This window comes from Pseudonaja textilis, chromosome 2 (genome assembly GCF_049901715.1).
Source record: "Pseudonaja textilis isolate UNSWEBS1 chromosome 2, rPseTex1.2, whole genome shotgun sequence".
NCBI classification, from domain to species: Eukaryota; Metazoa; Chordata; class Lepidosauria; order Squamata; family Elapidae; genus Pseudonaja; species Pseudonaja textilis.
The window spans coordinates 121,126,709-121,149,145 of NC_141991.1; the positions used below are offsets into that span (position 1 = coordinate 121,126,709).

Here is a 22,437-nt window from a genome sequence, read left to right on the forward strand (position 1 = left end):
CTTTTTCCAGGTCAGAAGACAGCTGAAAGTTGATTAGCTTTGTTCTTCATTTAGGGGGGATTCATAACAGGAGGAAGGAAGGAAGAATCAAGGCAAGGCTTGAATTGGCCTGCTATGCCTAGGCAGGCTTTCTGGTATTGCTATATTTCTCCAACTGAACAGAATTTCTGGATTTGATTAAAACAAGCTGCAAACCATACTATTAAAGCATACAATTAGAGCAATCCCCCACCCCCCAGACTTTCTTTTATTTTAACTACTTAGGCTTGTGAGTGAAAACAACCTGGGCCTCATTCAGGCCTCTGAACCACACACTACAGACAATAGAACCTGAGGGTCGTCAGGCTAACCTATTTGAAGAGGATCCCCACACAAGGAGCTGTCGCTTTAAGAGAAAGTTTATTCTGCAAAGAGTTAATATTCAGCCAAAAAAAAAAAAAGTGGGGAGGTTATTGTGGTTGCAACATGTTTCTGTTAGAAGTGACTCACTCCACTGTTGGCCGATTTATAAACTTTGGAAAGGGGAGGGAAGATACCCGATGGATTGAGGGATCAAGGAGGGCAGAACAAAATCTGGGCTGTAGAGGAAGAGAGACAGTGGGGAACGAGGTTCTGATTTGCTGGGCCTGAAATCCAGAGTGGGAAGCAGTTATTGAAGTGCTCTTCGGACCTTCTTGGGGAGCAGTGCTGAGGAGCTGCCTCTGGCTTGGTGTGTGAGGAAAGCAGACATGAAGCTCCTGTCGTTGACTCTGCTCTTCCAGCTCTTCGCCTGGGTCATCTTGGCCAAGGGGGCTGCTCTCAACCGCATGGAAGAGGAAGAAGCTCTGGTAGGTTGGGCCCAGAGACCCCCCACCCTTTGATGGGAGAGCAGAAGCCTCTGTATGGTGGACCATCAGGAGGAAACAAGAAGGGTGGGAAGAGCTCACTCTCTGGCCTGACCGGGCCTGACTTACCTTACCTGTATCTCCAAAGCTCAGGCTTTTCTTCCTTCTGCTCGGACTTCAATCCTCAGTTCATCTTTTTTCCAAATTGAGTTGCTTTTATTCCAGAGATTTTTAAAACTACAATGTTTACAAAATACGGGGAGTTGAACATTTTCTGGCAAAACAGCCAAGTCTAACTCTTATGGGGGACAGTATATGTGTGCAAATCTTGCTTGTGTTGTTAGCAATAAGTCAGCATGCTTTGTGTTATAGAAAACAAGATTAAGTGAATAAGCCATGATTGAATTACCCAATGTAGATGTTGTGCCAGCACGGCTGGTCAGAAATGTTTCTTCCTGGTCCTGCAGGAAAGATTGGGGAAAGGCTTTCCAAGTATTTGTCTCTTTCTTTCTCTGTCTGTCTATCTATTATATCTCTATCTCTCTGTGTCTGTCAGTCTGTCTGTCTGTCTGTCTGTCTGTCTGTCTATCTATCTATCTATCTATCTATCTATCTATCTATCTATCTATCTATCTATCCATCCATCCATCCATCCATCCATCCATCCATCCATTCATCTATATCTATCTATCTATCTATCTATCTATCTATCTATCTATCTATCTATCTATCTATCTATCTATCTAATCCAGGGGGTCTTCAAACTTGACAGCATTAAGACTTGTGAACTTCAACTCCCAGAATTCCTCCTCCACTCGTCCTTCGCTCAGAAATTTTGGGAGTTGAAGTCCACAAGTCTTAATGCTGTCAAGTTTGAAGACCCTTGATCTAATCATTGCCTAGACCTTGATCCAAGAACAAAAATTAATATATGAAACTGGGTGGATAAAGATGGCATTGATAGGGTTCATGTATTGTAATAAGCCATTACCTGGTTCATTTGTTTTGGCATCGAATAATGAGTGAATTCAGCCAGTCTTCACTTTTATTTTAGTTGTATCTATCTTCACTTCTGACTCAGAGTTGCGTCTATCTTCCTGGCTTTTAATGAATCTCAGATTTCATCTTCCCGGTTTAATCCATGTTGACTCAATTTATCACGGACTCTGTTCTTGTGGCAAAATGAATGGCTGACTCACTTGTGATGAGCTGAAATGGCAGATTGAGGAGTTTTGTGGTACTGTGCAGCCAAGGCTGCAATTTTGGCTCACAGCAAAAGAATCTGGTCCGATCAGGGAGGGATCACAGCAAGCAGCAGTATGCTATTTATAATAATGTGTGCATGCCATAAAATGTAGCAACGGTTACACAAGTGTAAATGTATCTGTGAAAGAGAACATAATGCTTTGGAAGAACAAAGGGGCTATTATGGATTATCCTCTAAAATGTGCATCTGCATGAGAACTCCTAGCATTTGTGCTACTTTGCTATCTCCATTCACTTGAAGACAGCAGGGAGATCCAAATAGGTGCAGAAAAAGGAAGGTCTGTGGCCTGCAAAATCTAGCATTGATTAGCACAGAGAGAAATTACCACAGGACCTCATGGAGGTTACCCAATGTCAACCTCTTTAGGTGGTCCAGATCCAAAAATTGCTCCAAAAGAAATTGAGAAGGGTTATAATAACACAATCTTACAAGCCTGATTGTGTCCAGCTTCCTCCTCCTCTTTATAGTTTATTATTCTCTTTATAAAGGAGGTGTACACTTGAACTACTTCTGACTATTATCTTGTTGTTCTGGCCTTTAAAGATGCTTTAGCCCTTTTGCCTTGACAACGGCTCCTGACTATCTTCATCAAGGTCATCTTTATTAGCTTTTTATCCCACCTTTATTACTTTATTATCAGTAACTCAAGGCAAAGAACATACATATTACTCCTTCCTTCTATTTTCCCCACAACAACAACAACTCTGTGAGGTGGTTTAGGCTGAGAGAGAGGGACTGGCCCAAAGTCACCCAGCTGGCTTTCATGCCTAATGTGGGACTAGAACTCACAGTCTCCCGGTTTCTAGGTCAGCACCTTTGCCACTTCACCAAACTGACTCTGTATTTGTCTATGGAGATTCTCAGTCATCCAGGTCATGGTTGTCCCAGAGGTGCTTTTTCAAAAGGCAACTAGACTTTCTTTTTTTTCCCCCTTGTCTGACTGACTGAAGAACTGAAGAAGTTTCTTGGATGAGAAGTGAAACGTCTTCAGAGGAAGACAAGGAAAGTCCATTTGCCTTTTGAAAAAGCACCTTTGGCTCTGTATTTCTACACTCAGTTTGCTAGGACTGTCTGTGTTCCAGTTATGCTGGGGGTGAGTTTACCTTTAAAATTTATTTCTTTGTTTCAGGATTTCCTGCTGCAGTTTGGATACTTACAGCAGCCGCTAGAACAGTCCTCCCATAAATTCACAGAAGAGGAGATTGAGGTTGCTTTGAGGTAAAACAAAGACCCCAGAGACATTAAACCAGAAACATATTTCAGGAAAACATATAAAGACTTTGGGTTATCCTGTCAGCAGTCACATCTGGGGGGCCACAAGGGAACCACAGACAAGCTCAGCACAACTTAGGCAACCGGGGGTGGGAGGGAAGGGGAGGGTATGCAGCAAGGGTCCTGCAGCCTGAGAAACTTGGATATTTAAGTAAACCAGGATCCACGCGTTGGACAATGCCAGTCACTGTGTGTATTCTTTTCTCCCTCCTGTTTCTGGTTCAACAGAGCTTTTCAGCTTGCTTCAGGACTGCCAACCACTGGGCAGGTGGACATGGCAACCCTCTCCCAGATGAGGCAGCCCCGCTGTGGTATGGATGACCCCTTCAATGAAAAGACCCTCAAATATCTCCTCTTGGGTGAGCATCCCTCAAATTGCTTCCTGGAGGCCAGGTGGTTCCCGCAGAAGTCCTGTATCTAGGGAAAGTGTGAAGGATTATTAAAAGTTGGAAGAAAGGGATCTCAGTTGCCCTGAGATACAGATCTCATCCTTGGGAATTCTGCTTCAGGGCCCTGTGTTTGAATCGAAAGCCTTTTTAGTGTTGGGATTCACATAAATAGAGAAATCACACCTTTTTTCAGATAGTAATAGCAATAGCACTTAGACTTATATGCTGCTTTACAGTGTTCTACAGCCCTCTCAAAGCGGTTTACAGAGTTAGCATATTGCCCCCAACAATTTGGGTCCTCATTTTACTCACTTCGGAAGGATGGAAGGCTGAGTCAACCAACCTTGAGCCTGGTGGGATTCGATCTGCCAAACTGCAGTGGGAGTAGCTTACAGTACTGCACCCTAACCACTGCGCCACCGAGGCTCCATTAGATGCTTTTATGTAGCCCGAATGGCACATTCACACACAAAAGGGAATTATCACCCTTGTAGGAGTCACAAGATCTGCTAAAGTAGGTGGGGGGGGGAACTGAGCCAGGCACCCCCAAGTGAGGGAACATCTTCCTTTGTTACTACCCCTCTTCCTTGAAGGATGTTCCTACCGAGATTAGATTGGCTCCCATCCCGCTGGTTTTTCAGAAAGTCATCAAAACGTGGTCCTTCCAAAGAATCTCATAGATTGGTGATAAGCGGCTCTCTTGCTGTGGATTTTTTGTGTGTGTGTGTGTGTCTATTCTTCAGGGCACTGTTGCTTTGTTTCTGTTTGGCTTATGATTGTTATTCAAGGGTATTGGGGTTTTCTTTTGCTAGCAGCTTTGAGTCTTGTTGGACTGAGCGGCATATAAATTGTAATACAGGGAGAAATCCTGAAAGATAGAGCAGCGTAGACAGAGCAGGCTCAGTGAACCGAGAATACTGGGTGGTTATTTGGGAGCTCGTCAAAAATTGCATAGAGGAAGGGTAGAAAAGAGTCTTGGAATCAGGGTTCTGTTCTACACGGCAAATTTCTGTTATTGGTGTTTTTAATGGATCATGACTTTCTATATTGTATACAAGTCAGCCTCGATTACGATCACCATTGAGCCCAAATTTTATGTTCCTAAGTGAGAAATTTGTTAAGTGAGTTTTGCACCATTTTACGAGTTTTCTTGTCACAGTTGTTAAGTGAATCGCTGCGTTTGTTAAATTAGTAACACCGTTGTTAAGTGAACTGGCTTCCCCATTGACTTGGCTTGTCAGAAGGTGGCAAAAGGGGATCAAATGGGACACTGCAGTGGTCATAAGTCTGAAACAGTTGCCAAGCATTTAAATTTTGATCGTGTGACCATGAGGATGCTGCAAAAGTCATAACTGTCAAAAATAGTCATAAGTCACTTTTTTCAGTGCTGTTGTAACTTTGAATGGTCACTAAATGAACTGTTGTAAGCCAAGGACTACCTGTGTAATCTTGCCTGCAAAAGACCCATGAAGGAGGTGTACCTACATACCACAGGAAGTCTTCGACTTACAAACATTCAAAATTAAAATGGTGATGGAAAAAATAACTTACAAACTGCTTCTCGTGCTTATAACCATTGCAGCATCCCCACAGTCTCACAATCAAAGTTTGGGTACTTGGGAACTATCAAATATTTACAAAAGTTGCAGGATCACATGACCCCCAGCTTTGGGCAAACAAAGTCAGTGAGAGAAGCCAGATTCACTTAATGAACACCTGATTTACTTCACAATTGTTGTGATTCACTTAACAGCCGTGGCAGAAAAGGTTGTAAAATGACTCATTTAACAACTGTCTTGCTCCACAACAAAAATTCTGGTCCCAACTGGGGTTGCAAGTCAAAGGCTACCTGTATATCCACGCTTGGCAGGGACAAACCAGTATTATATGAGTAAGGTAGGAACCTATGTGGTTTGCTAGGGAATTAAATCAACGCCCCCCCCCCTTTTTTTTCCTTGACAAGACATGATTCCATTTTTCAATTCAGTTCAAAAAAGGGTTTATCTCATTGGTAAGTCTTCCTGGTGCTGATAAGGTAAGATATGTGGAGACCGCTACTATTTCTTATCTTATCAAGGGAGATAAGACTGAGCCTCTTTCCCAAGCCATCACTTGCCAGAGGATTCTGGTGGATGTAGAAGTTCTTTTCAGTTTGGAGAAAATAAGAATTAAGAGGCTTGTGGCGCTTCTGTAAGTTCTCTGAACATTATAATCATCAGCAAAGAGCTGGAAAGTGTCTTAAGAACAGGTAGCTATTCTCAAAGGCACCTGGTAAACTGGTAAAATCTATAATTGATGGATTACAACATTTTTCATGATGATGCCTTCCCTTCTCAATTAGGATGGCAGCTACATCTTCTCATCTTTCCTACTGTCTTCTCCTATTGGTATCTTATGATTTATCACTTGCTGTTTGTATCTTATGATTTATGATTGTACCTCATGATTTATGATCTATGACTTAGTTTGTTCTTTTTATGTGCACTAAATGCTTATGCACTGGAGACAAATTCCTTGTATGCCAAACCACACTTGGCCAACAAAGAATATTCCTATTCTTACGAATATAGTTTCTCCCATTTTTCTTAAAAATATTTGAGCCGAGTTCAAAAATATCAGAGCTACTGTAAGTTGGGAAAGACATTTTGTGATTTTTAAAAATTATTTTCATTTTAGAGATGGGATACGGAGACCAAAGTTTAAAGAAAAAATAAACAGTCTGATATGGGGCTGTTACCACAGATGAGGGGTCTTCAAACTTGACAGCTTTAAGACTTGTGGACTTCAATTTCCAGAATTCCTCCTCCAGTCATGTTAGCTCAGGAATTCTGGGAGCTGAAGTCCACAAGTCTTAAACATGCCAAGTCTGAAGACCCTTGCCATAGATTAACACAGCTTTTTTTCCATGGTGAGGTTAAATACAAACTGAAAGTCTGTAACCTACTTTGTAGCTCCGCTCTGAAGCACTGATGATGTTACTTAGGGTAATGAAACATCTGCAAGAAAACAAGCAAACTCAGAGAGAACCAAGGACCCTTCACTCTGTAGCTTGTCCTGAAACTTCTACTTCTAACCCAAATTGAGATTTGCTATGTTAAGCTCAAACAAGGCTTTGATATTAAGATATCAGTGCTAGAGTCAAGGACATGTTGCCAACCAAAATCTGACAATGTAAGCCATGTGCATTCATTTACATTACTTTTATCTTGCTTTTCAGTGTTCAAAAAAAAACTAATCCCAAAGTAGTTTACTGTCAGATGTTAACTTCCTGCATGTGGTGAGCTGATCATAGAATTTATTCTGCTGTAGAAAAAGTTCCAGGAAATAATCTTAAAATAATAATCTTAAAATAAGCTTAAAAATCTTTAAAAAGGGAGTACATGTAACAACATGCAAGTGTGGATGGCTAATATTTTTCATATTTGGGGATGTTCTTGCTGCATCAACTTGTCCAATTAAACGCATTCAATACAGATAGTCCTTGACTTACAACCATATGTTTAGTGACTGTTCTAAGTTACAGTGGCACTGAAACGTGACCCAAGAGCATTTTTCAACACCATTGCAGCATCCCCATGGTCGCGTGATCAAAATTTGGAGGCTTGACAACAGGCATATATTTTTGATGGTTGTGGTGTCCTTTTGCAACCTTCTCACAAGCAAAGTCAATGGGGAAGCCAGATTCACTTAACAACCATGTTACTAGCTTAACTGCAGTGATTCACTTAACAACAGTGACAAGAAAAGTGATAAAATGTGACAAAACTCCCTTAATAATCGTCTCAACAACAGCAACAGAACTTTGGGCTCAATGATGGTTGTAAGTCGAGAATTAGCAGGCAATCATTTCAACTGTAAGACTTCCACTTGCTATGAATTTCTTCCGTGTAAACCGATTAAAAAAAACCCGATGAAGGAGAATATTTGTAGCTCAGGGATAACATGAGGGGTCCTTGGAACTCTCTGAGCTTAGTTCTTTTCTTGAAGAAGTTTATTTAATCAGAATAAGTGACATCATCAGTGACAAAGATCAAAAGCGGGTCATGCTGAGTTTGCAGAGACTTCATGGAGAAGTCTAGGTAATTTTCTGGCTGTAATACGGAGACAATTTTTCCCCCTGTCTTTTTCCATGAAGTCTTTCAATTTACCCAGTTAGCTTATAGCCCAGGAATTTTTTGATAGTCTCCATCCTAACCAGGCCCAACTATTAACTCACCATGCAAATATAAAGCAGTTGCACATTGCAGTGAAAGATAATTGGCCCTGGAGAAACTCTCCAGAATTGGGATGTCTTCCCTTTTAAAGATCCCCAAATGTAGAAGAATTTAAGAAGGGGAAGAAAAACAGTTCCTCTGCCTCAGGAAAGTAGAAAGGTGAGAAAGAGATTCAGAAAAAGTCTATCTCGACTTTTCTTTTGTCCTTTTAGAAAGGAGCAGCGAAGGGTTTGGGCAGGCTTTCAAGATTTTTGTTAGTGTATCAAATAAAAATGAAGTTGCTTTTCTGGCATTCCTGCGGTGTCTGGTCTGTCTCAAAAGGCTGATTTTGGATTTGCCTGGAAGTATCTTTGAATCTGCTTTGAGCTGATATGTTTGAGCAAAGAGATGCCCAAAGCCAAGATTAATGAATTAGTCTACTCACCCCACCCATGCTTAGTATGAAAGGAATGGACATGTAGCTCTGACCTAAAGTAGGAATTAGGACCAGCTTGTGGTGGTGGTTGTGGTTGTAATGGCCTGGGAAGCCAGTTTAACTCATGCTGACTGAAAAAGTCAGTCCAATAAATTTCTTTAGATTAGGGTATATTTCCAAGTATTGTAACAGTTTCTTTGAGGTTCCGTGTTGGTCTTTTGCACCAGAATAACAAAGTGATACCCTAAAGCAGGAGTGTCTATGGAGATTGTCAGTCATCCAGGAGAGAATTGGGGAGCGGGAGGGAGAGAGAGAGCTGGTAACCAAACTTTAAAAGTAGTGATGTCCCCTTTTTGTGTTTGTTTTTAGGATTCACACAAAGGCGGTGATTCTCCCAACTTTCCTCCTGCCTTATTTCTGTAGGGGAGCCAGTGCTCAATTATTGATTCCTCTGGTTCTGTGCCTCCTTCTACAGGTCGCTGGCACAAGAAACATCTAACTTACAGGATCTACAGTTACAGCAAAGACTTGGGGATTCCTGCCACACGCACTGCAATCCAGGCAGCATTCAAGTACTGGAGTGATGTGACCCAGCTCACTTTCCAGGAGGTGCGGACTGGCCGTGCTGACATCCGTCTGTCTTTCCATGGTGCTTCTCCTTGGAGCTGCTCACGGTCCTTTGATGGACCCGGTATGGAACCAAGCAGGGCTGGGGAAGGGGTAGGCGGAGTTGGCTGGAGTTTGGATGAGAATAATGTTAGCAGAAATGGGGTAGAGCAGCTGGCAAGGATATGACAGAGCGCAAGCCTGATTTTGTTTTATTGATAGAAGTAGGGTATTGTAAGCAAGTATGATTGGAAATTGGACTAGGATTGGGGACGTCTAAGTTTGAATACCCCTCAACTATAGCACTCACTGGGTGTATTTGCAAATGTTTACCTCACAGAACAAAAGGGAAAATATTATAGTAGGGTGGTAAGAAACTGTTTGTACCATCTTTGCTATAAATGGAATGTACAATTAGTACCTGCCTTAGTGGTCATGAAGATGGATTGATTTTAAATCAATCAATTTTAAAGTCCCCCCCTGAATATAATGAATATGACAATAACATTGTTGAAAGAATGGAAGAACCTTAAAGAGGAGAACACCAATCCAGTACTGGATAATTGGGAGATATGAGAAAAATGTCTAAATAACCCTCTTGATTCTCTTAGTATATATGCAGAGAAAACTTAATAGGATTTCAGTTTTCTGCGACTATGTCCTCCAACAGAAAAGTGATGTTCCAGTCATCTTTGTATGGTTTGTTTTTTGATGTGACATAACTGAAGGGCTGATACTTTGAGAGATTTGGCCAAAATGTCTAAATTTCATCGACTGGTCATCTCATAATGTGTTAGATTTGAGAAGGATGTATTTTTCCACCTTGCTCAATCTGATAAATTGCCCGGAGGGAACTCTGACAAGAAACTCTGCACTGGATTTCCATTTAAATTTCTCTAGATCACAAAAAAACTGCCTTGACCAAAATAATTTTAATAACATTTGTAACAAAAAACCTCAGGAGTTTACATGCTTTACCTCCATTTTGTTCTTATGACAACTTTGTGAGGCAGAAGAGACAAGAGCAACAGTGAAAGTCTCAAGATGGTCCTAATAACATTCATGGTTGTAACGTGAAGTTGAGCAACTCTTAGTCAAGTTGTTACATTACAAGGAACCTCTTCAATAGTGTAGAAATACTCATAATAGAATCATTGTTTTATCCTATAAGCAAAGAAGTTGGAGCAATTATAGATTCTTCTTGAAAATACTACTCAACTTGTTTGTGTAGTTTTTAACCTAACTCTTTAAAAGATGCTGTGTTTTTATGAAAAAGAATAGATACTTGCCCTTTTCTGTTTTCTCTATAAAGATTTTAAACAATTATAATGTGCTTATTTTCACATTAAATCTGTATCATAAGTCTTACACTAATTTCAGTCTTAAACCATTTAGAAGGCAATGCATCAGATATGATGGTTAAGAAATTTTATGTGTAGGTCCCTCCTGCCACATTTGGTGGCATTCCTACTTGAACCAGCAGAATGTCATAGGAAAACTGGTGCTGGAGGAGGGAGGAGGAGGAGGAGGAGGAGGAGGAGGAGGAGGGAGGAGGAGGAGGAGGAGGAGGAGGAGGAGGAGGAGGAGGAGAAGAAGAAGAAGAAGAAGAAGAAGAAGAAGAAGAAGAAGAAGAAGAAGAAGAAGAAGAAGAAGAAGAAGAAGAAGAAGAAGAAGAAGAAGAAGAAGAAGAAGAAGAAGAAGAGTAGTAGTAGTAGTAGTAGTAGTAGTAATGGGGCTCTGTGTTGTGCAGAGGAATTGGTAGGATAAGCCAGATCTTTACAACAAGGGTGCAGAAGGATATGCCAGAATTGCAAATTAGTAACATTCAATCCTTTCTCTCTCTCAGGTCATGTATTGGCCCATGCAGATATCCCAGAATTGGGAACAGTCCACTTTGATTCTGATGAGTACTGGACAGAAGGGACTTCCCGTGGGATTAACCTCCGCATCATAGCAGCCCACGAGATTGGCCACGCGCTGGGCCTGGGTCATTCTCGGTACCCAACTGCACTCATGGCTCCTTCTTACGATGGCTATCGGCCCCACTTTCGCCTGCATCGGGATGACATCGAAGGCATCCAGGCCCTGTATGGTATGGAACTCAGCAGCCCAGAACACACCCCAGGTCCCTTGGGAACTTCTCCGCCCCAGTTTGCATGCAATTGGACAGGACTGTCATCCTGGCCTTTGGTCATTCTTAATATGCTCAGCTGCTCTGTCCTCTTTCTTTGTCTGTGATTGTGTGGCCACAGCAGCTGGAATTTCTATGTAAGGAAGGTGGGAACACTTCTGGGAACAGACAATTTGGGTTGTTTCTGGCTCGGCTTATGATAAGTTTTAAGGAGTTGAAACAAAAGCAGGATGACTGAATCATGGGTATGAACATAATGGATTTATGTGCAGTGTGTGTATATGTGTGTGTGTGTGTGTGTGTAGTGGTGCAGTGGCCTAGAGGTGGAGCTCTTGCCTCACAATCAGGAGGCTGTGAGCTTGATCCTAGTGTGATGACCCGGGCATGGCACAAAAACAACAAAGTCACAAAAATGGGTAAAGTCCCTTTAATACCTCCATCTTGGCCCCCAATGTCCAGTTATCCTTGGCTGATCAAATTCTTCCAAAAACAGCCTACAAAGGGGAAAAATGCAGTCCAAACCCAAAGTACAGATAAATTAGAATTTTTTTTAAAAAAAAAACCATGCTGAAGTAATTAACACTACAGGCCAGGATAATAAATTGCAGACTTCCAAAAGATAACAAAGCACACACAGTTGGGAGGATGCCAAAACCCAGATAAGCCTCGACAAAGATAATGCATGCTTTGCTTCCAGCAAAGTGCTGTGTGCAAATGCCCTTCTTATATCCTGTTCTCCCGGCTGCAACTAATGAAAGGGATCAAGGCCTTTTTCTCTCCGTAAGCCACATTGCTTCCTTTCCGTTCCTCCCTGCGTGCCCTAGGATGAAGAGGGGGTGACCCTGGGTCTTCCTCTGAATGCCCAGCCAAACTGTGCCCTTCCCTCATTTCTTCCACAGCCACCAGAGCCATACGCCCACTTCCTGTCAGCTCCTCAATCTCCCCCTCAGAGTCAGACTCCAACAAGGGCATGACACCTAGGAAGAGGCAGATATTTCTCACTCTGGTACACCGAGAATATATCTGCTGAACAAAATTCTGTACTGGTGACAGGAAGGGCATTCGACCATTAAAACACTCTGCTTGCTCCATTCAATTGCCCAGATTCCACCTCGCAAAGTGGTTAAAAGATGATGTGTGTGTGTGTGTACATACGCACACACACAGTATATACAGTATGTGCGTGTGTGTGTATCTAGTTTGTTTGTTTGTTTGATAGTGCATTATTTCACTTTGAGACCACTTTTAGGTTTTAACCACTATGAATTTTTAAAGAAGAGCATCTAGAAATAGTTGAAATAACTGCATTGAATCTCATGTTAATTTACTCTGGGAAGCATATGAGCTGTAGACTTATTATTCCCCTGTTACATCTAATATGTCCAAGCCAGTTTTTTGTAAAACAAAAAGTGCCGACTATAGAGGGAAGAGAGATAACTCACTTGACAAATAACGAGCTTTCACTTTATGTCTTCCAAAAGGAGGGTTCCTTCTGGAGGGTAAACTCCCTGTTTATTTTCCATTATGCTTGCATTCTGATGCTGTCTTTTTTCCTTGCCTTTTCCTCTCACCCTCCCACTTGACCTCTTGGCTGTTCTCGTGTCTCCTCCGGTTAGTCCATCCCCTAGCAACAAGGAGATCTGTTCCCCACAATGACAGTCATGAAGGGATCTGATCCAGTGGTTTTGAAATCATGCGCAGAGGAAGCCAAGATTTTGTTGACAAAATTGGCCTGGACTTCTTCCTGATGCATTTCTAAACAAGCCTTTGAGTTTGGGAAAGCAAGTCTGGAATCAATATAATACGGTAGTTCTCAACTTAGGATGACATTTGGGTTTTGTCTCTAAGCAAAGTGGTTGTTAGGTGAGTCCCCCTGATTTTATTTCTTTTTTTTGCTGCGGTTGTTGAGCAAATCTGGTTCCTCCCCCACCCACCCCCATTGACTTTGCCTATTGAAAGCAGGTTGGGAAGGTCGCAAAGAGCAATCACACGACCATGCTGTGATAGTCATAAATGTGCGATAATTGACAGATGTGAGTTATGACTGCGCTGGTGATAAGCACGAAGGATGGTCATAAGTCACTTTTTTCAATGCCATCATCACTTCGAACAGTCGCTAAATGAATGTTCGCAAGTTGAGACTGTTTGTAGTAAGAGATCAGTAGTTAGCCAAACACATTGACAAATTCCCCCTCCCCCCTTTTTTTCATCCCAGTTATTTTCCCTGTTCTTTTAGGCTTGACTCACAATTCAAATTATTTTTTTACACAGGTAAGAAGAACCTGTCAACAACTGTACCTGAGACCACCCCTGCCCTCTCTACTGCCCCTGCAGGCACCCTGAAACCTAGCACAGTCCCTGATCCCTGCAAAGATGAACTGGACGCTATCATGTTGGGTAAGCCACCTCTCTCATCCTGGTTTCTAGAGCCAAGCTTATTCTTCCACCACCTGCAAGAAAAGCCAAGCTTGAACTCAGCAGCAGAGCAAACTTGATAAAGAGTACACAACTTGGGAAGCCTGCCATCCCATTAAGATGCTGGGCAGGGGGGCGGGGGCACAGAAGAAGACCTGCAGAGTCCAGATTTATGTCCTGGTTAGACAGATAATTGCTGTGGATTACTAAAGGGAATCTTGAAAGTGTGTTGCAGCCATCCTACTCTAAATCACTCTGAATGATGTCATAGAATTCAATGAGGTCACAGAATTGAGAAACAACAATATGCGTATGAATGATACCATCCATGAAACAGCAGCTGTTCAAGTGATTAAAGCTATCTGTCTATAACTCGGATGACCTGTTCATCCATCTTAATCCAGGACCTGAAGAAGACCCAGGATTTTAAGGAATACTTAAAAAGGCACCTGGATCTCTGGATCTCTCTTCCTGCTTTACCTGTTGCAACAGCAGGAGGAGGGGGAGGAGGGAGGAGGAGAAGGAGAAGGAGAAGGAGAAGGAGAAGGAGAAGAAGAAGAAGAAGAAGAAGAAGAAGAAGAAGAAGAAGAAGAAGAAGAAGAAGAAGAAGAAGAAGAAGAAGAAGAAGAAGAAGACAATAATGCTCTGTGTCTTTTCAGAATTAAGAAAAGCCAATTAGAGTCCAATTATTGATTTTTAATTCTTCTCTCCTACTGTTTAGGATCACATGATAAGACATATGCTTTCCATGGTGATTATGTGTGGATGGTGACCGATTTTGGAACCAACCCTCCATTGAAGATCTCAGCATTGTGGAAGGGTCTGCCTGGGAGGCTGGATGCCGCTGTGCACTCTCCCCGTACGGGGCGCACTTACTTCTTCAAAGGTCTGTGCATTGAGACGACCCCTCTCCCTTCAGCAAATGCTCTAACTTGATCCCTTTTTATAAAGAAAGTGATATATCTTTGCTGTAAGCTGCTCAAAGGTCACCTCTTGGCAAGATGGGCAGCACATTCATTTTATAATAAATAAAAACAGATTTTTCCAAAGGCATGTTCCACCTCCATTCTGATGATGCCTTTTTTTCTCTTCAGAAGGCTTCCAAAGTGAGTATAAAATAATGTAGTTGCCTCCAGGATAGGACATTTTCATACTAGTGGCTTCCCTCAGCCATTGTTGAAATGATCCAAAACTGTCCTTGCGGTTATATTGGCACATCAATGGGTAGATAATTTTAGAAGATAACGTTGCTAGCAAGGATTTGACCAGAGATTCTGTAGTTGCTATTAATTATAAACTATATTTTATAGTTTTTAATCTGTATTCATTCCATCTTGGTTACCAGGCACTAAAGTATGGCGTTACCGGGGATTCAAGCTGGATTACGGTTACCCCAAACCCCTGACTCGTATCCCCCCCAAGATAGATGCTGCTTTCTATTGGCCAGTAAATAAGAAGATATTCTTATTTAAGGTAAAAATACAAACCATGAGGCTTTAAACTTCTGGGAAGCATTAAGCTAGAAGTCATTTTCAACCAAAAAGATTCCTAAAATGGAAAATACAAGTTTGGAGATACATGAGACAGAGATACACGCCTGAATTATTAGGATATGAATTAGATATGCTAGGATGTGACATTGTTTTGGTAAAAAAAAAAACTCTTTTCTTCACTGTGGTTCAGATAGTAGTTTGTACAGATTCTCAGGCATATAGGTCATGGTTGTCCCAAAGAAACTTTTTTTCTGGAAGCAACTGGGCTTCTTGTTTTTTTCTTTGAAGGTTCTTTCTTTGTGGATCAGATAGTTTTTGTAGTTCATCCTTGCAACCTATGCTCCTTATTCTCTGGTATTTATGGAAGGAAAACAGAGGTTCTCTGAATCCAGGGGATACACAATCCTTGATGTACAATCGGTCACTTAGTAACCTGAATTTGAAGTTCCAACAGTTGGGCTCATAATCATGTGACTGAAGTTCAGGAACTTGGCAACATAGCTGTTTACGGCTGTTTGCAGTGGCCTGTGGTCATGGGACTGTGTTTGTGATGGTTCTTGCCAAACAATAGCACTTACTTCCAGGTTTTCTTGCAAAACAGCACCTATGGTTTGCTTAATGACCACTACATTTGCCTAATAACTACAGTGTTTGCTTAACGACCACAGAAAAAGAAATATAGTTTGGCAGGCTCCAAACTATATGTTGTACTTAGGTTAGATAGCCCTTGGCATTCAGCTGAACTACCTCTCAGAGGTGGTATTCAGCAGTTTCTGACCAGTTCTGGAGGACCGGTAGCAGAAATTTTGAGCAGTTCGGAGAACCAACAAATCCCACCTCTGACTAGCCCCCACCTCTTCTCTGCCTCCCATTGAGTCCCAGCTGATCGGCTGGGTCTTCTTTGGTTGCCCTGCACAGGAGAACGGAGCTGGAAAGCAGGTTAGTGGGGTGGGGAGGGAATGGGATTTTGTAGCACCCCTCCCCTGCCATGCCCACCAAGCCACTCCCACCAAGCCATGCCCACAGAACCCGTAGTAAAAATTTTGAATCCCACCACTGCTACCTGTCCTAAGCACAACACATATTTTCTTAAAATGGGGTTTGAGAGACTGAGGATAGGTTGAATATGTCACTAATAAGAGGCATGAGAGGAGAAGGCACAGCTGATTTAAGCCTTGTAGGAAGGAGGCCATATGGAGAAGGGAAGCCATTTGGTTTGTTAAGATATTTAAATTAGTAGCTGAAGCAGTAGGGTTGTGCAGTGTGCCAAAACACACAATTGTGGTTGATTGATTGGAGAGTGCACCCACTTGATCCTGCATGAGGCAATCTATGTTGTGATTGGTTGCTGTGGTTGTGAAGGGGGAGTTTCCCTCTTTTCTCACCTTTTTCTTCTGCGTGCCCTGCATCCTCTGGCATTTACCTCATGATGCTCCTGTGTGCCCGACTATCTCGTTTGCTGAAAATATATATGTAAAATATAATTATTTCTATAAAACTGCAAGTTCATGTCAGCGTCCCCTCTGCACAATTCCCTGAACAGACTTTGCTTAGTGACAGGAAAGAAAGGCTGTATCCTTAACATATAATGGCAGAGCCATTGATGATGATAGAAAGTTGGCTTGTTGGGTTGCCATTATGTTCTTTTCTTAAGCATTTGAGGAACGCTAGACAAATGGACAAAGGAGCTGCGAATGCTAGGAAGGGCATTAATTCCTTCTTAATCTCTTTTCACAGAATACAGAGTACTGGCAATGGAGTGAACTGGGGAGCCATTTTGTTAATATCCCTAGAAAAATCTCCACCCTCTTCACAGGGGCTCCAACAAATCTGAATGCTGCACTAACCTGGGAGAACGACAAGGTCTACTTTTTCAAGGGACAGAGATACTGGAGACTCAATGACCAGCTTCGAGTAGAGAGGGGCTACCCGCTAAGCACAGCTGAGCGCTGGATGAACTGCTGATGTTTAGAGCAATGCTCTGGCTTGCAACTTTCAGAGACAGGCCCTTCTCTGAGCAATGAGATGTGCTGTTGTTGTTGTTTTAAGAGACCCCACAGTGACACCTACAGGTGATGGACAATTCTTCCGAATGGGACCAACTTGGGCAGAGGAGCAAAGAAAACCACTCATTTTGTGGAAACTCCGTTTCTGCTGAGCTTCTTCATTGCAGACATATCTACCTTTTTTAAAAAAAAAAATGCTGGATGTCAAAAAAATATCCAGATGATCTCAGAGGCAACATAGCTGCAGAAAGGACTAGCCCAGTTTCAGGATTCAGGAGACCTTGGAGACTGTACCTAAGAAGTCAGTCGGTAGAATAATAATATAACATGAGAGGGTTTTTTTTAAAAAAAGAGAACTTTAAGGGTATTTTAGATGTATCATTCCTTGTTCTATGGCTGCGTCTAGTCAAATAGAGCTGCAAAGTTTTAGAATATTGATGGTTCAGTTATTTGTATCTCTATCAGAAGAACAGCTAAGATTTAAAAAAAAATATTAAAGCTGAAATCACAAGGAAAATGTAGGGAATATCCTGGGGTAGGGGAGTATATCTCTTGCAATGCATACAGACATGCAGACACACAAACATCATTGTTAGGGCAAACTGCAGATTCCATGGTAACAGTTTAATCTCATATATATCCAACAGGATGACTTGAGGGCTAGAATGTTGTTTCCAGTTCGGCAAAGTCTACCGGATTCCCAATTAAAAAAAAAGAATATTGTTATATATGTGTTTATGCTTTTTTCTTCTGACAGGGAAATTAATTTTCTTTCTGGTTTTGTTTAGGTGGGTACAACCAGGCCAAACATTTTGCTGCCTAAGGCAGAGCAGCACAAGCCATCCCTTCTTCTCCTTTGCACTAGTGTGGTTCAAAATGGTTATTTTAGTATCAGAAGCAGAAGATCCCAGGCACACATTTCAAAACAGAGGGAAAAGTTACAGAAATTTAACAATGAACAATCCTTTCCTCTCCGTTTTACTTTGCAGATGAAGAGGGAGGAAATGTGGTCAGCTTATCTCAAAGAGGCTCGGCTACAAACAGGCCTGAACATAGTCATGGACCATTATTCCACTTTCATGATCCATTGCAATTGAAATTCTCCATTGAAGATAATTGGCTGGACAAGCATGAGCAACAGTCAATGCCAATCTGCCTTAAAACATTCACAATAGTCTTCTGTTACCCATGCAGAGGGAAACGCTAACCCTGCCAGAAAGTAGGTGGGATTCATTATCGGTTTTCTCAGAAGGAAGTGAAGGTCAGCTTGCAATTTCTGTAATACAGTTCTGATCTCATTTCGCAAGAAGTCACAGTACAGAATTCCCCTTTAGTACCATGTTGGTCACAATGCCACTGTTTCTACCACCACCACCACCACCGCCCTGCTGCCAGCTTTGAATCACTAAGAACAATGAACAACAGTCAGAACATTGTAGATTCTACAGCCACAAACTTCCATCCTGCCTACTCCCTCCTGCCAAGGCATCCTACATAAAGGGAAATAAAAGAAATGAAGCCAGATAGTCTGGTACTTTGACACTTTCATGTCATGCTGCCAATGGGGGAAAACTGACAGGACCTCCTCAGGTTTATCTCTGCAATTTTGGTTAACTATTGAGGGGAAGATGAGAAGCTGCCAAGCCAGCATTCCACTTGGAGGACCCGCTAGACCAGCTAAAACACGGGGATTAGGAGGAATGCTGAGGCATTACAACCCTGTGGATCAATTCTCCTTTTATGGCCCATCCCCAATCTCCACATATTCAAGCGAAAACGCAGTTTCAGAGGTAGTTATGTTTACATTATAGCAAGAAGTAATTGGGTTTCAGCTTCTGAGGAACAATGAGCAGGCGATCACAAACTTCAGAGCCAATCCCCATTTACATTTTTTGTACATTTGATTTGATTTGTCGATCACTTACAAGATACAGGTATAAGAATAAATATAGTTTTGAATACATGAGATAGATACTTATAAGAAAACATAAAAACAATAGGACAGGGACGGTAGGCACGATTGATGCGCTTATGCACACCCCCTACAGACCTCTTAGGAAAAGGGGTGAGGTCAATAGTAGACAGTCTAAGGTTAAAGTTTTGGGAGTTTGAGGAAGAAACCACAGAGTCAGGTAGAGTATTCCAAACGTTGATCACTCTGTTGCTGAAGTCGTATTTCCTGCAGTCGAGTTTGGTGCGGTTAACCTTGAGTTTGTATCTATTGTGTGCTCTTGTGTTGTTATGATTAAATCTAGGAAGGGTACAAACATTGTGCAGAAGGGCCCTAGTCCAGAAATGTCTATCTCATTTACTGCTTCATTTTTCCTGTCATCTCATCCAGCTGGCTTAGATTAGAAAAAAACCTGATAGGCACTCCAGTCAAGGAGCTGTGCTGAATGAATGCATCAGTTCTATTCCTACTTTCTAGGAATTTGAGAAGGCACCATATTAGGAGAGGAGGATACCAGCACATGGGCTGAGAGTGAGTGACTGGTCTAAAGTCATCCAGTCGGCTTTCATGCCTAAGGTGGGAAAATAATTCAGTCTCCTGGTTTCTAAGTCAGGACCTTAACTACTGTACCAAACTGGGTGTGTGATCCTTCCAACTCCATAATTTAATGATTCTTCACCAATCTTCATCAACTTAAATTGGCTCAATCACATCTCTATCACATAGACGTTGAAATTACTGGTTGCCCTAATCTGGAAGAAAGCCTAGTTTTATTAATAACTGTATTAAGCAGGATAGTTTTTCTTTTTTTGCACTTACGTTGGTGCATTCCAAAAGTTTCTGAAACATTGAGCTTAGGGACATGCATGTAAAAACATTACAGATGTGTATCTGCTCCACATTGCAAACAGACATGAGGACTATAGCAAGGAATCCTCAAGCCTGCTTCAAATTTAACACACGATCAGACACACACTTCTGCAAGGGTAAAGAACTGGCTGTTAACCAGATCCTGCAGCCTTCAAAGCAGAACACTGGGCAAGTGGGAGAGAAATCGAATCTCTAATCACCTGAAGTTTTGGGCCTGGTGGGTACTACTTTTTGCTTAGTTTTTGTAATCTAGTTTTATAAAGCGGTGAATCTATTTCACTACCGTTTCCTAATGGGCATTCCTGGTTCCTGCTCACATTCGGGATTTTCTGCGTACACATGTACAGGTAGTCCTTGACTTATGACCCCAATTGAGCCCAAAATGTCTGTGAAGTGAGTTTTGCCCCGTTTCTTACCAGCTGTTAAGTGAATCACTGCAATTGATAAGTTAGTAACCCAGTTGTTAAGTTAATCTGTCTTCCCCATTGACCTTGATTATCTGAAGGTCACAAAAAGGTTGGGACACAGCAATGTAAACATGATCCAGTTGCCAAGCATCTGAATGTTGATCCAATGATTGAGGTCGTAACTGTGAAAAACAGTCCTAAGTCACATTTTTCAGAGCCATTGTAACTTTGAATGGTCATTAAATGAACTGTTGTGAGTCAAGGACGACCTGTATACGTGCACACATACACGTGTTCTCTTAGCAGCAATTCCCCAAAACAAGAAGGTGGTAAAACTCAGGATTGGGAAACTTAGAACCACCAATGTAAAATTGAACATGGTTCCATTTCACAGTTCAGATTGGAGTCAAGACTGGAGTAGTTTCGGAGTAATTAAATCAAATTATGAGAAATGTTGTTTATCCCGAGGGCCTCTTATGAAAGCAGAAGGCAGCCATTTAAATATCCCACAGTGCTGCAATTAAACTAGCTCTTCTGTCTAATCAGGGGGATCCAAGGCCCAAGAGTCTTGTGGGCCCAGATGGCACTTTCATTCAGCACCCCTCCATACGATGACATCTTTCAAATTCCCTTGATTTCCTATTCTGCTTCCCCTGTCAATTGGTTTAAGACAGTCCAATTATTTACCTTCCTATGGAACAGCTTCTGTGCATGACAGTGATAAAGCTGCATGGCACTGTGGAAATGGGGAACTATCCGGAAAAAAAAACTTAATAATGTGTTTTTAATATAACAGTGCCAGTAGGAGCTGAATGAGGGATCAAAGAGAACTCCATATGGAGTACTGAGATTCAGCGTGGACCAAAGCCAGATGCTGCTTTAATTGGGATGCAGAACATAAGGCAGGTGTGATGAACTCCAGAGCAAACACTTTCTTTCATCCATTCACTTGAATATTAGTGGAGAAAGGCAGATGAAGTACAGAAGTTTAGCTAGATTCCTATTTAATTCTGCAGAAGTAGCCGCTTTGTCCTGCCCTTTTTATATTGTTTTTTTTAAATAAGAGAGTTGCCCCAGGGGACACCAGGATGATCAAAGCCTTAACAGATTTTAGCAACACATTTCTCCCTTCTGAAAACAAGAGATGGGTAGAAACAGTGATAACTTTTTGTCTGCATAGGGAACCCCCAAAATATGAGCTTAATTCACCCCCAAGAACTGATGTGAAGAAGACAAACTGAGAAACACAAGTGTATTTGTGTTAAGTTTTATAAACAGGAACAGTTATAAAACAGTAACAAACATTTCATAGGAAACAATCACAATAACAAAAAGATTTATTGAACAAGATTTGAACCTATGCACACAGAGTGAATTTGGGTAAAAAAAAAATCAGGATTTGAAAATCAGGTGAGTTAGCTTACCCAGTTAAGAGTTCAAGGGTTAGGACTTATTTTTTTATTTTTAATCCTTATGTACATGTTTGTAAAAGCACCATTGTCAAGTTAAACTTGGAATCATTCCAAAGCGTGTATGGCTCTATACATGCTAGAAAAGGCACTCAGTTTTATTTGGCATTCACTCCTTTGGGGGTTACAAGGGTGGAGGAAGTGCAATCACTTTGCTACATCCCAGTTGGTTTCTAGTCATCATCACCAACTTAATAATGGTGAACATCTCATGAAAGTAGCCTGTTCTGCAAATATAAGCTCCGCCCATAAATTTTATAACCTGCTGGTTAAATTTTACCACAACAGAGATTAAGAAACCTGTGGCTCTCCAGATGATGGACCACAACAACCATGTTTCGATGGCGATTTAGATCAAAATCCAATAGCTGAAGGACCACAGAAGGCCCATTCTATCCACAGACACAATCATGCCATTACCCTTCCATTCAATAAGGTAGACATTATGGCATGGTCACGTCTGTGGAGGGAATAGGGAAAGACTGGGCTAGTAAAAATGTTGCTACTCTTCCTGTTGGCTAGAGTTAGCAATCTTCAAGAGGTGATTTCTGACATACGATCTTGTGCAACAAGAGTGACCCAAATAGTTTCAATCATAACTTAAGGTCAAATAGATTTCAGTGAGAAAGCTGACGTCTTGTGAATACTTAATTTGTTTTTTTTTTAAATGCAGTATTACCCTTTGAAATTGCTGGGGACCTTTATAGA

At 41.6% G+C, this 22,437-nt stretch overlaps 1 protein-coding gene across 1 annotated transcript; it reads left to right on the forward strand.

The window, feature by feature from the left end:
* The first annotated feature begins 477 nt into the window (after positions 1–477).
* Positions 478–17,758, forward strand: MMP19 (matrix metallopeptidase 19). The gene is made up of 9 exons (XM_026711216.2): positions 478–827; positions 3,221–3,309; positions 3,592–3,722; positions 8,857–9,072; positions 10,834–11,079; positions 13,390–13,515; positions 14,255–14,419; positions 14,879–15,006; positions 16,764–17,758. The coding sequence occupies exons 1-9, from the start codon at positions 729–731 to the stop codon at positions 16,989–16,991; spliced, it is 1,428 nt and encodes a 475-aa protein (XP_026567001.2). The 5' UTR covers positions 478–728; the 3' UTR covers positions 16,992–17,758.
* Positions 17,759–22,437: the final 4,679 nt, after the last annotated feature.

Bases quoted from the DNA above. Each gene is read 5' to 3' on its own strand.
- MMP19 (XM_026711216.2), top strand. From the start codon at position 729: ATGAAGCTCCTGTCGTTGACTCTGCTCTTCCAGCTCTTCGCCTGGGTC. The intron at 3,310-3,591 runs GTAAAACAAAGA...CTGGTTCAACAG, and splicing joins GAGATTGAGGTTGCTTTGAG to AGCTTTTCAGCTTGCTTCAG. The intron at 13,516-14,254 runs GTAAGCCACCTC...CCTACTGTTTAG, and splicing joins ACTGGACGCTATCATGTTGG to GATCACATGATAAGACATAT.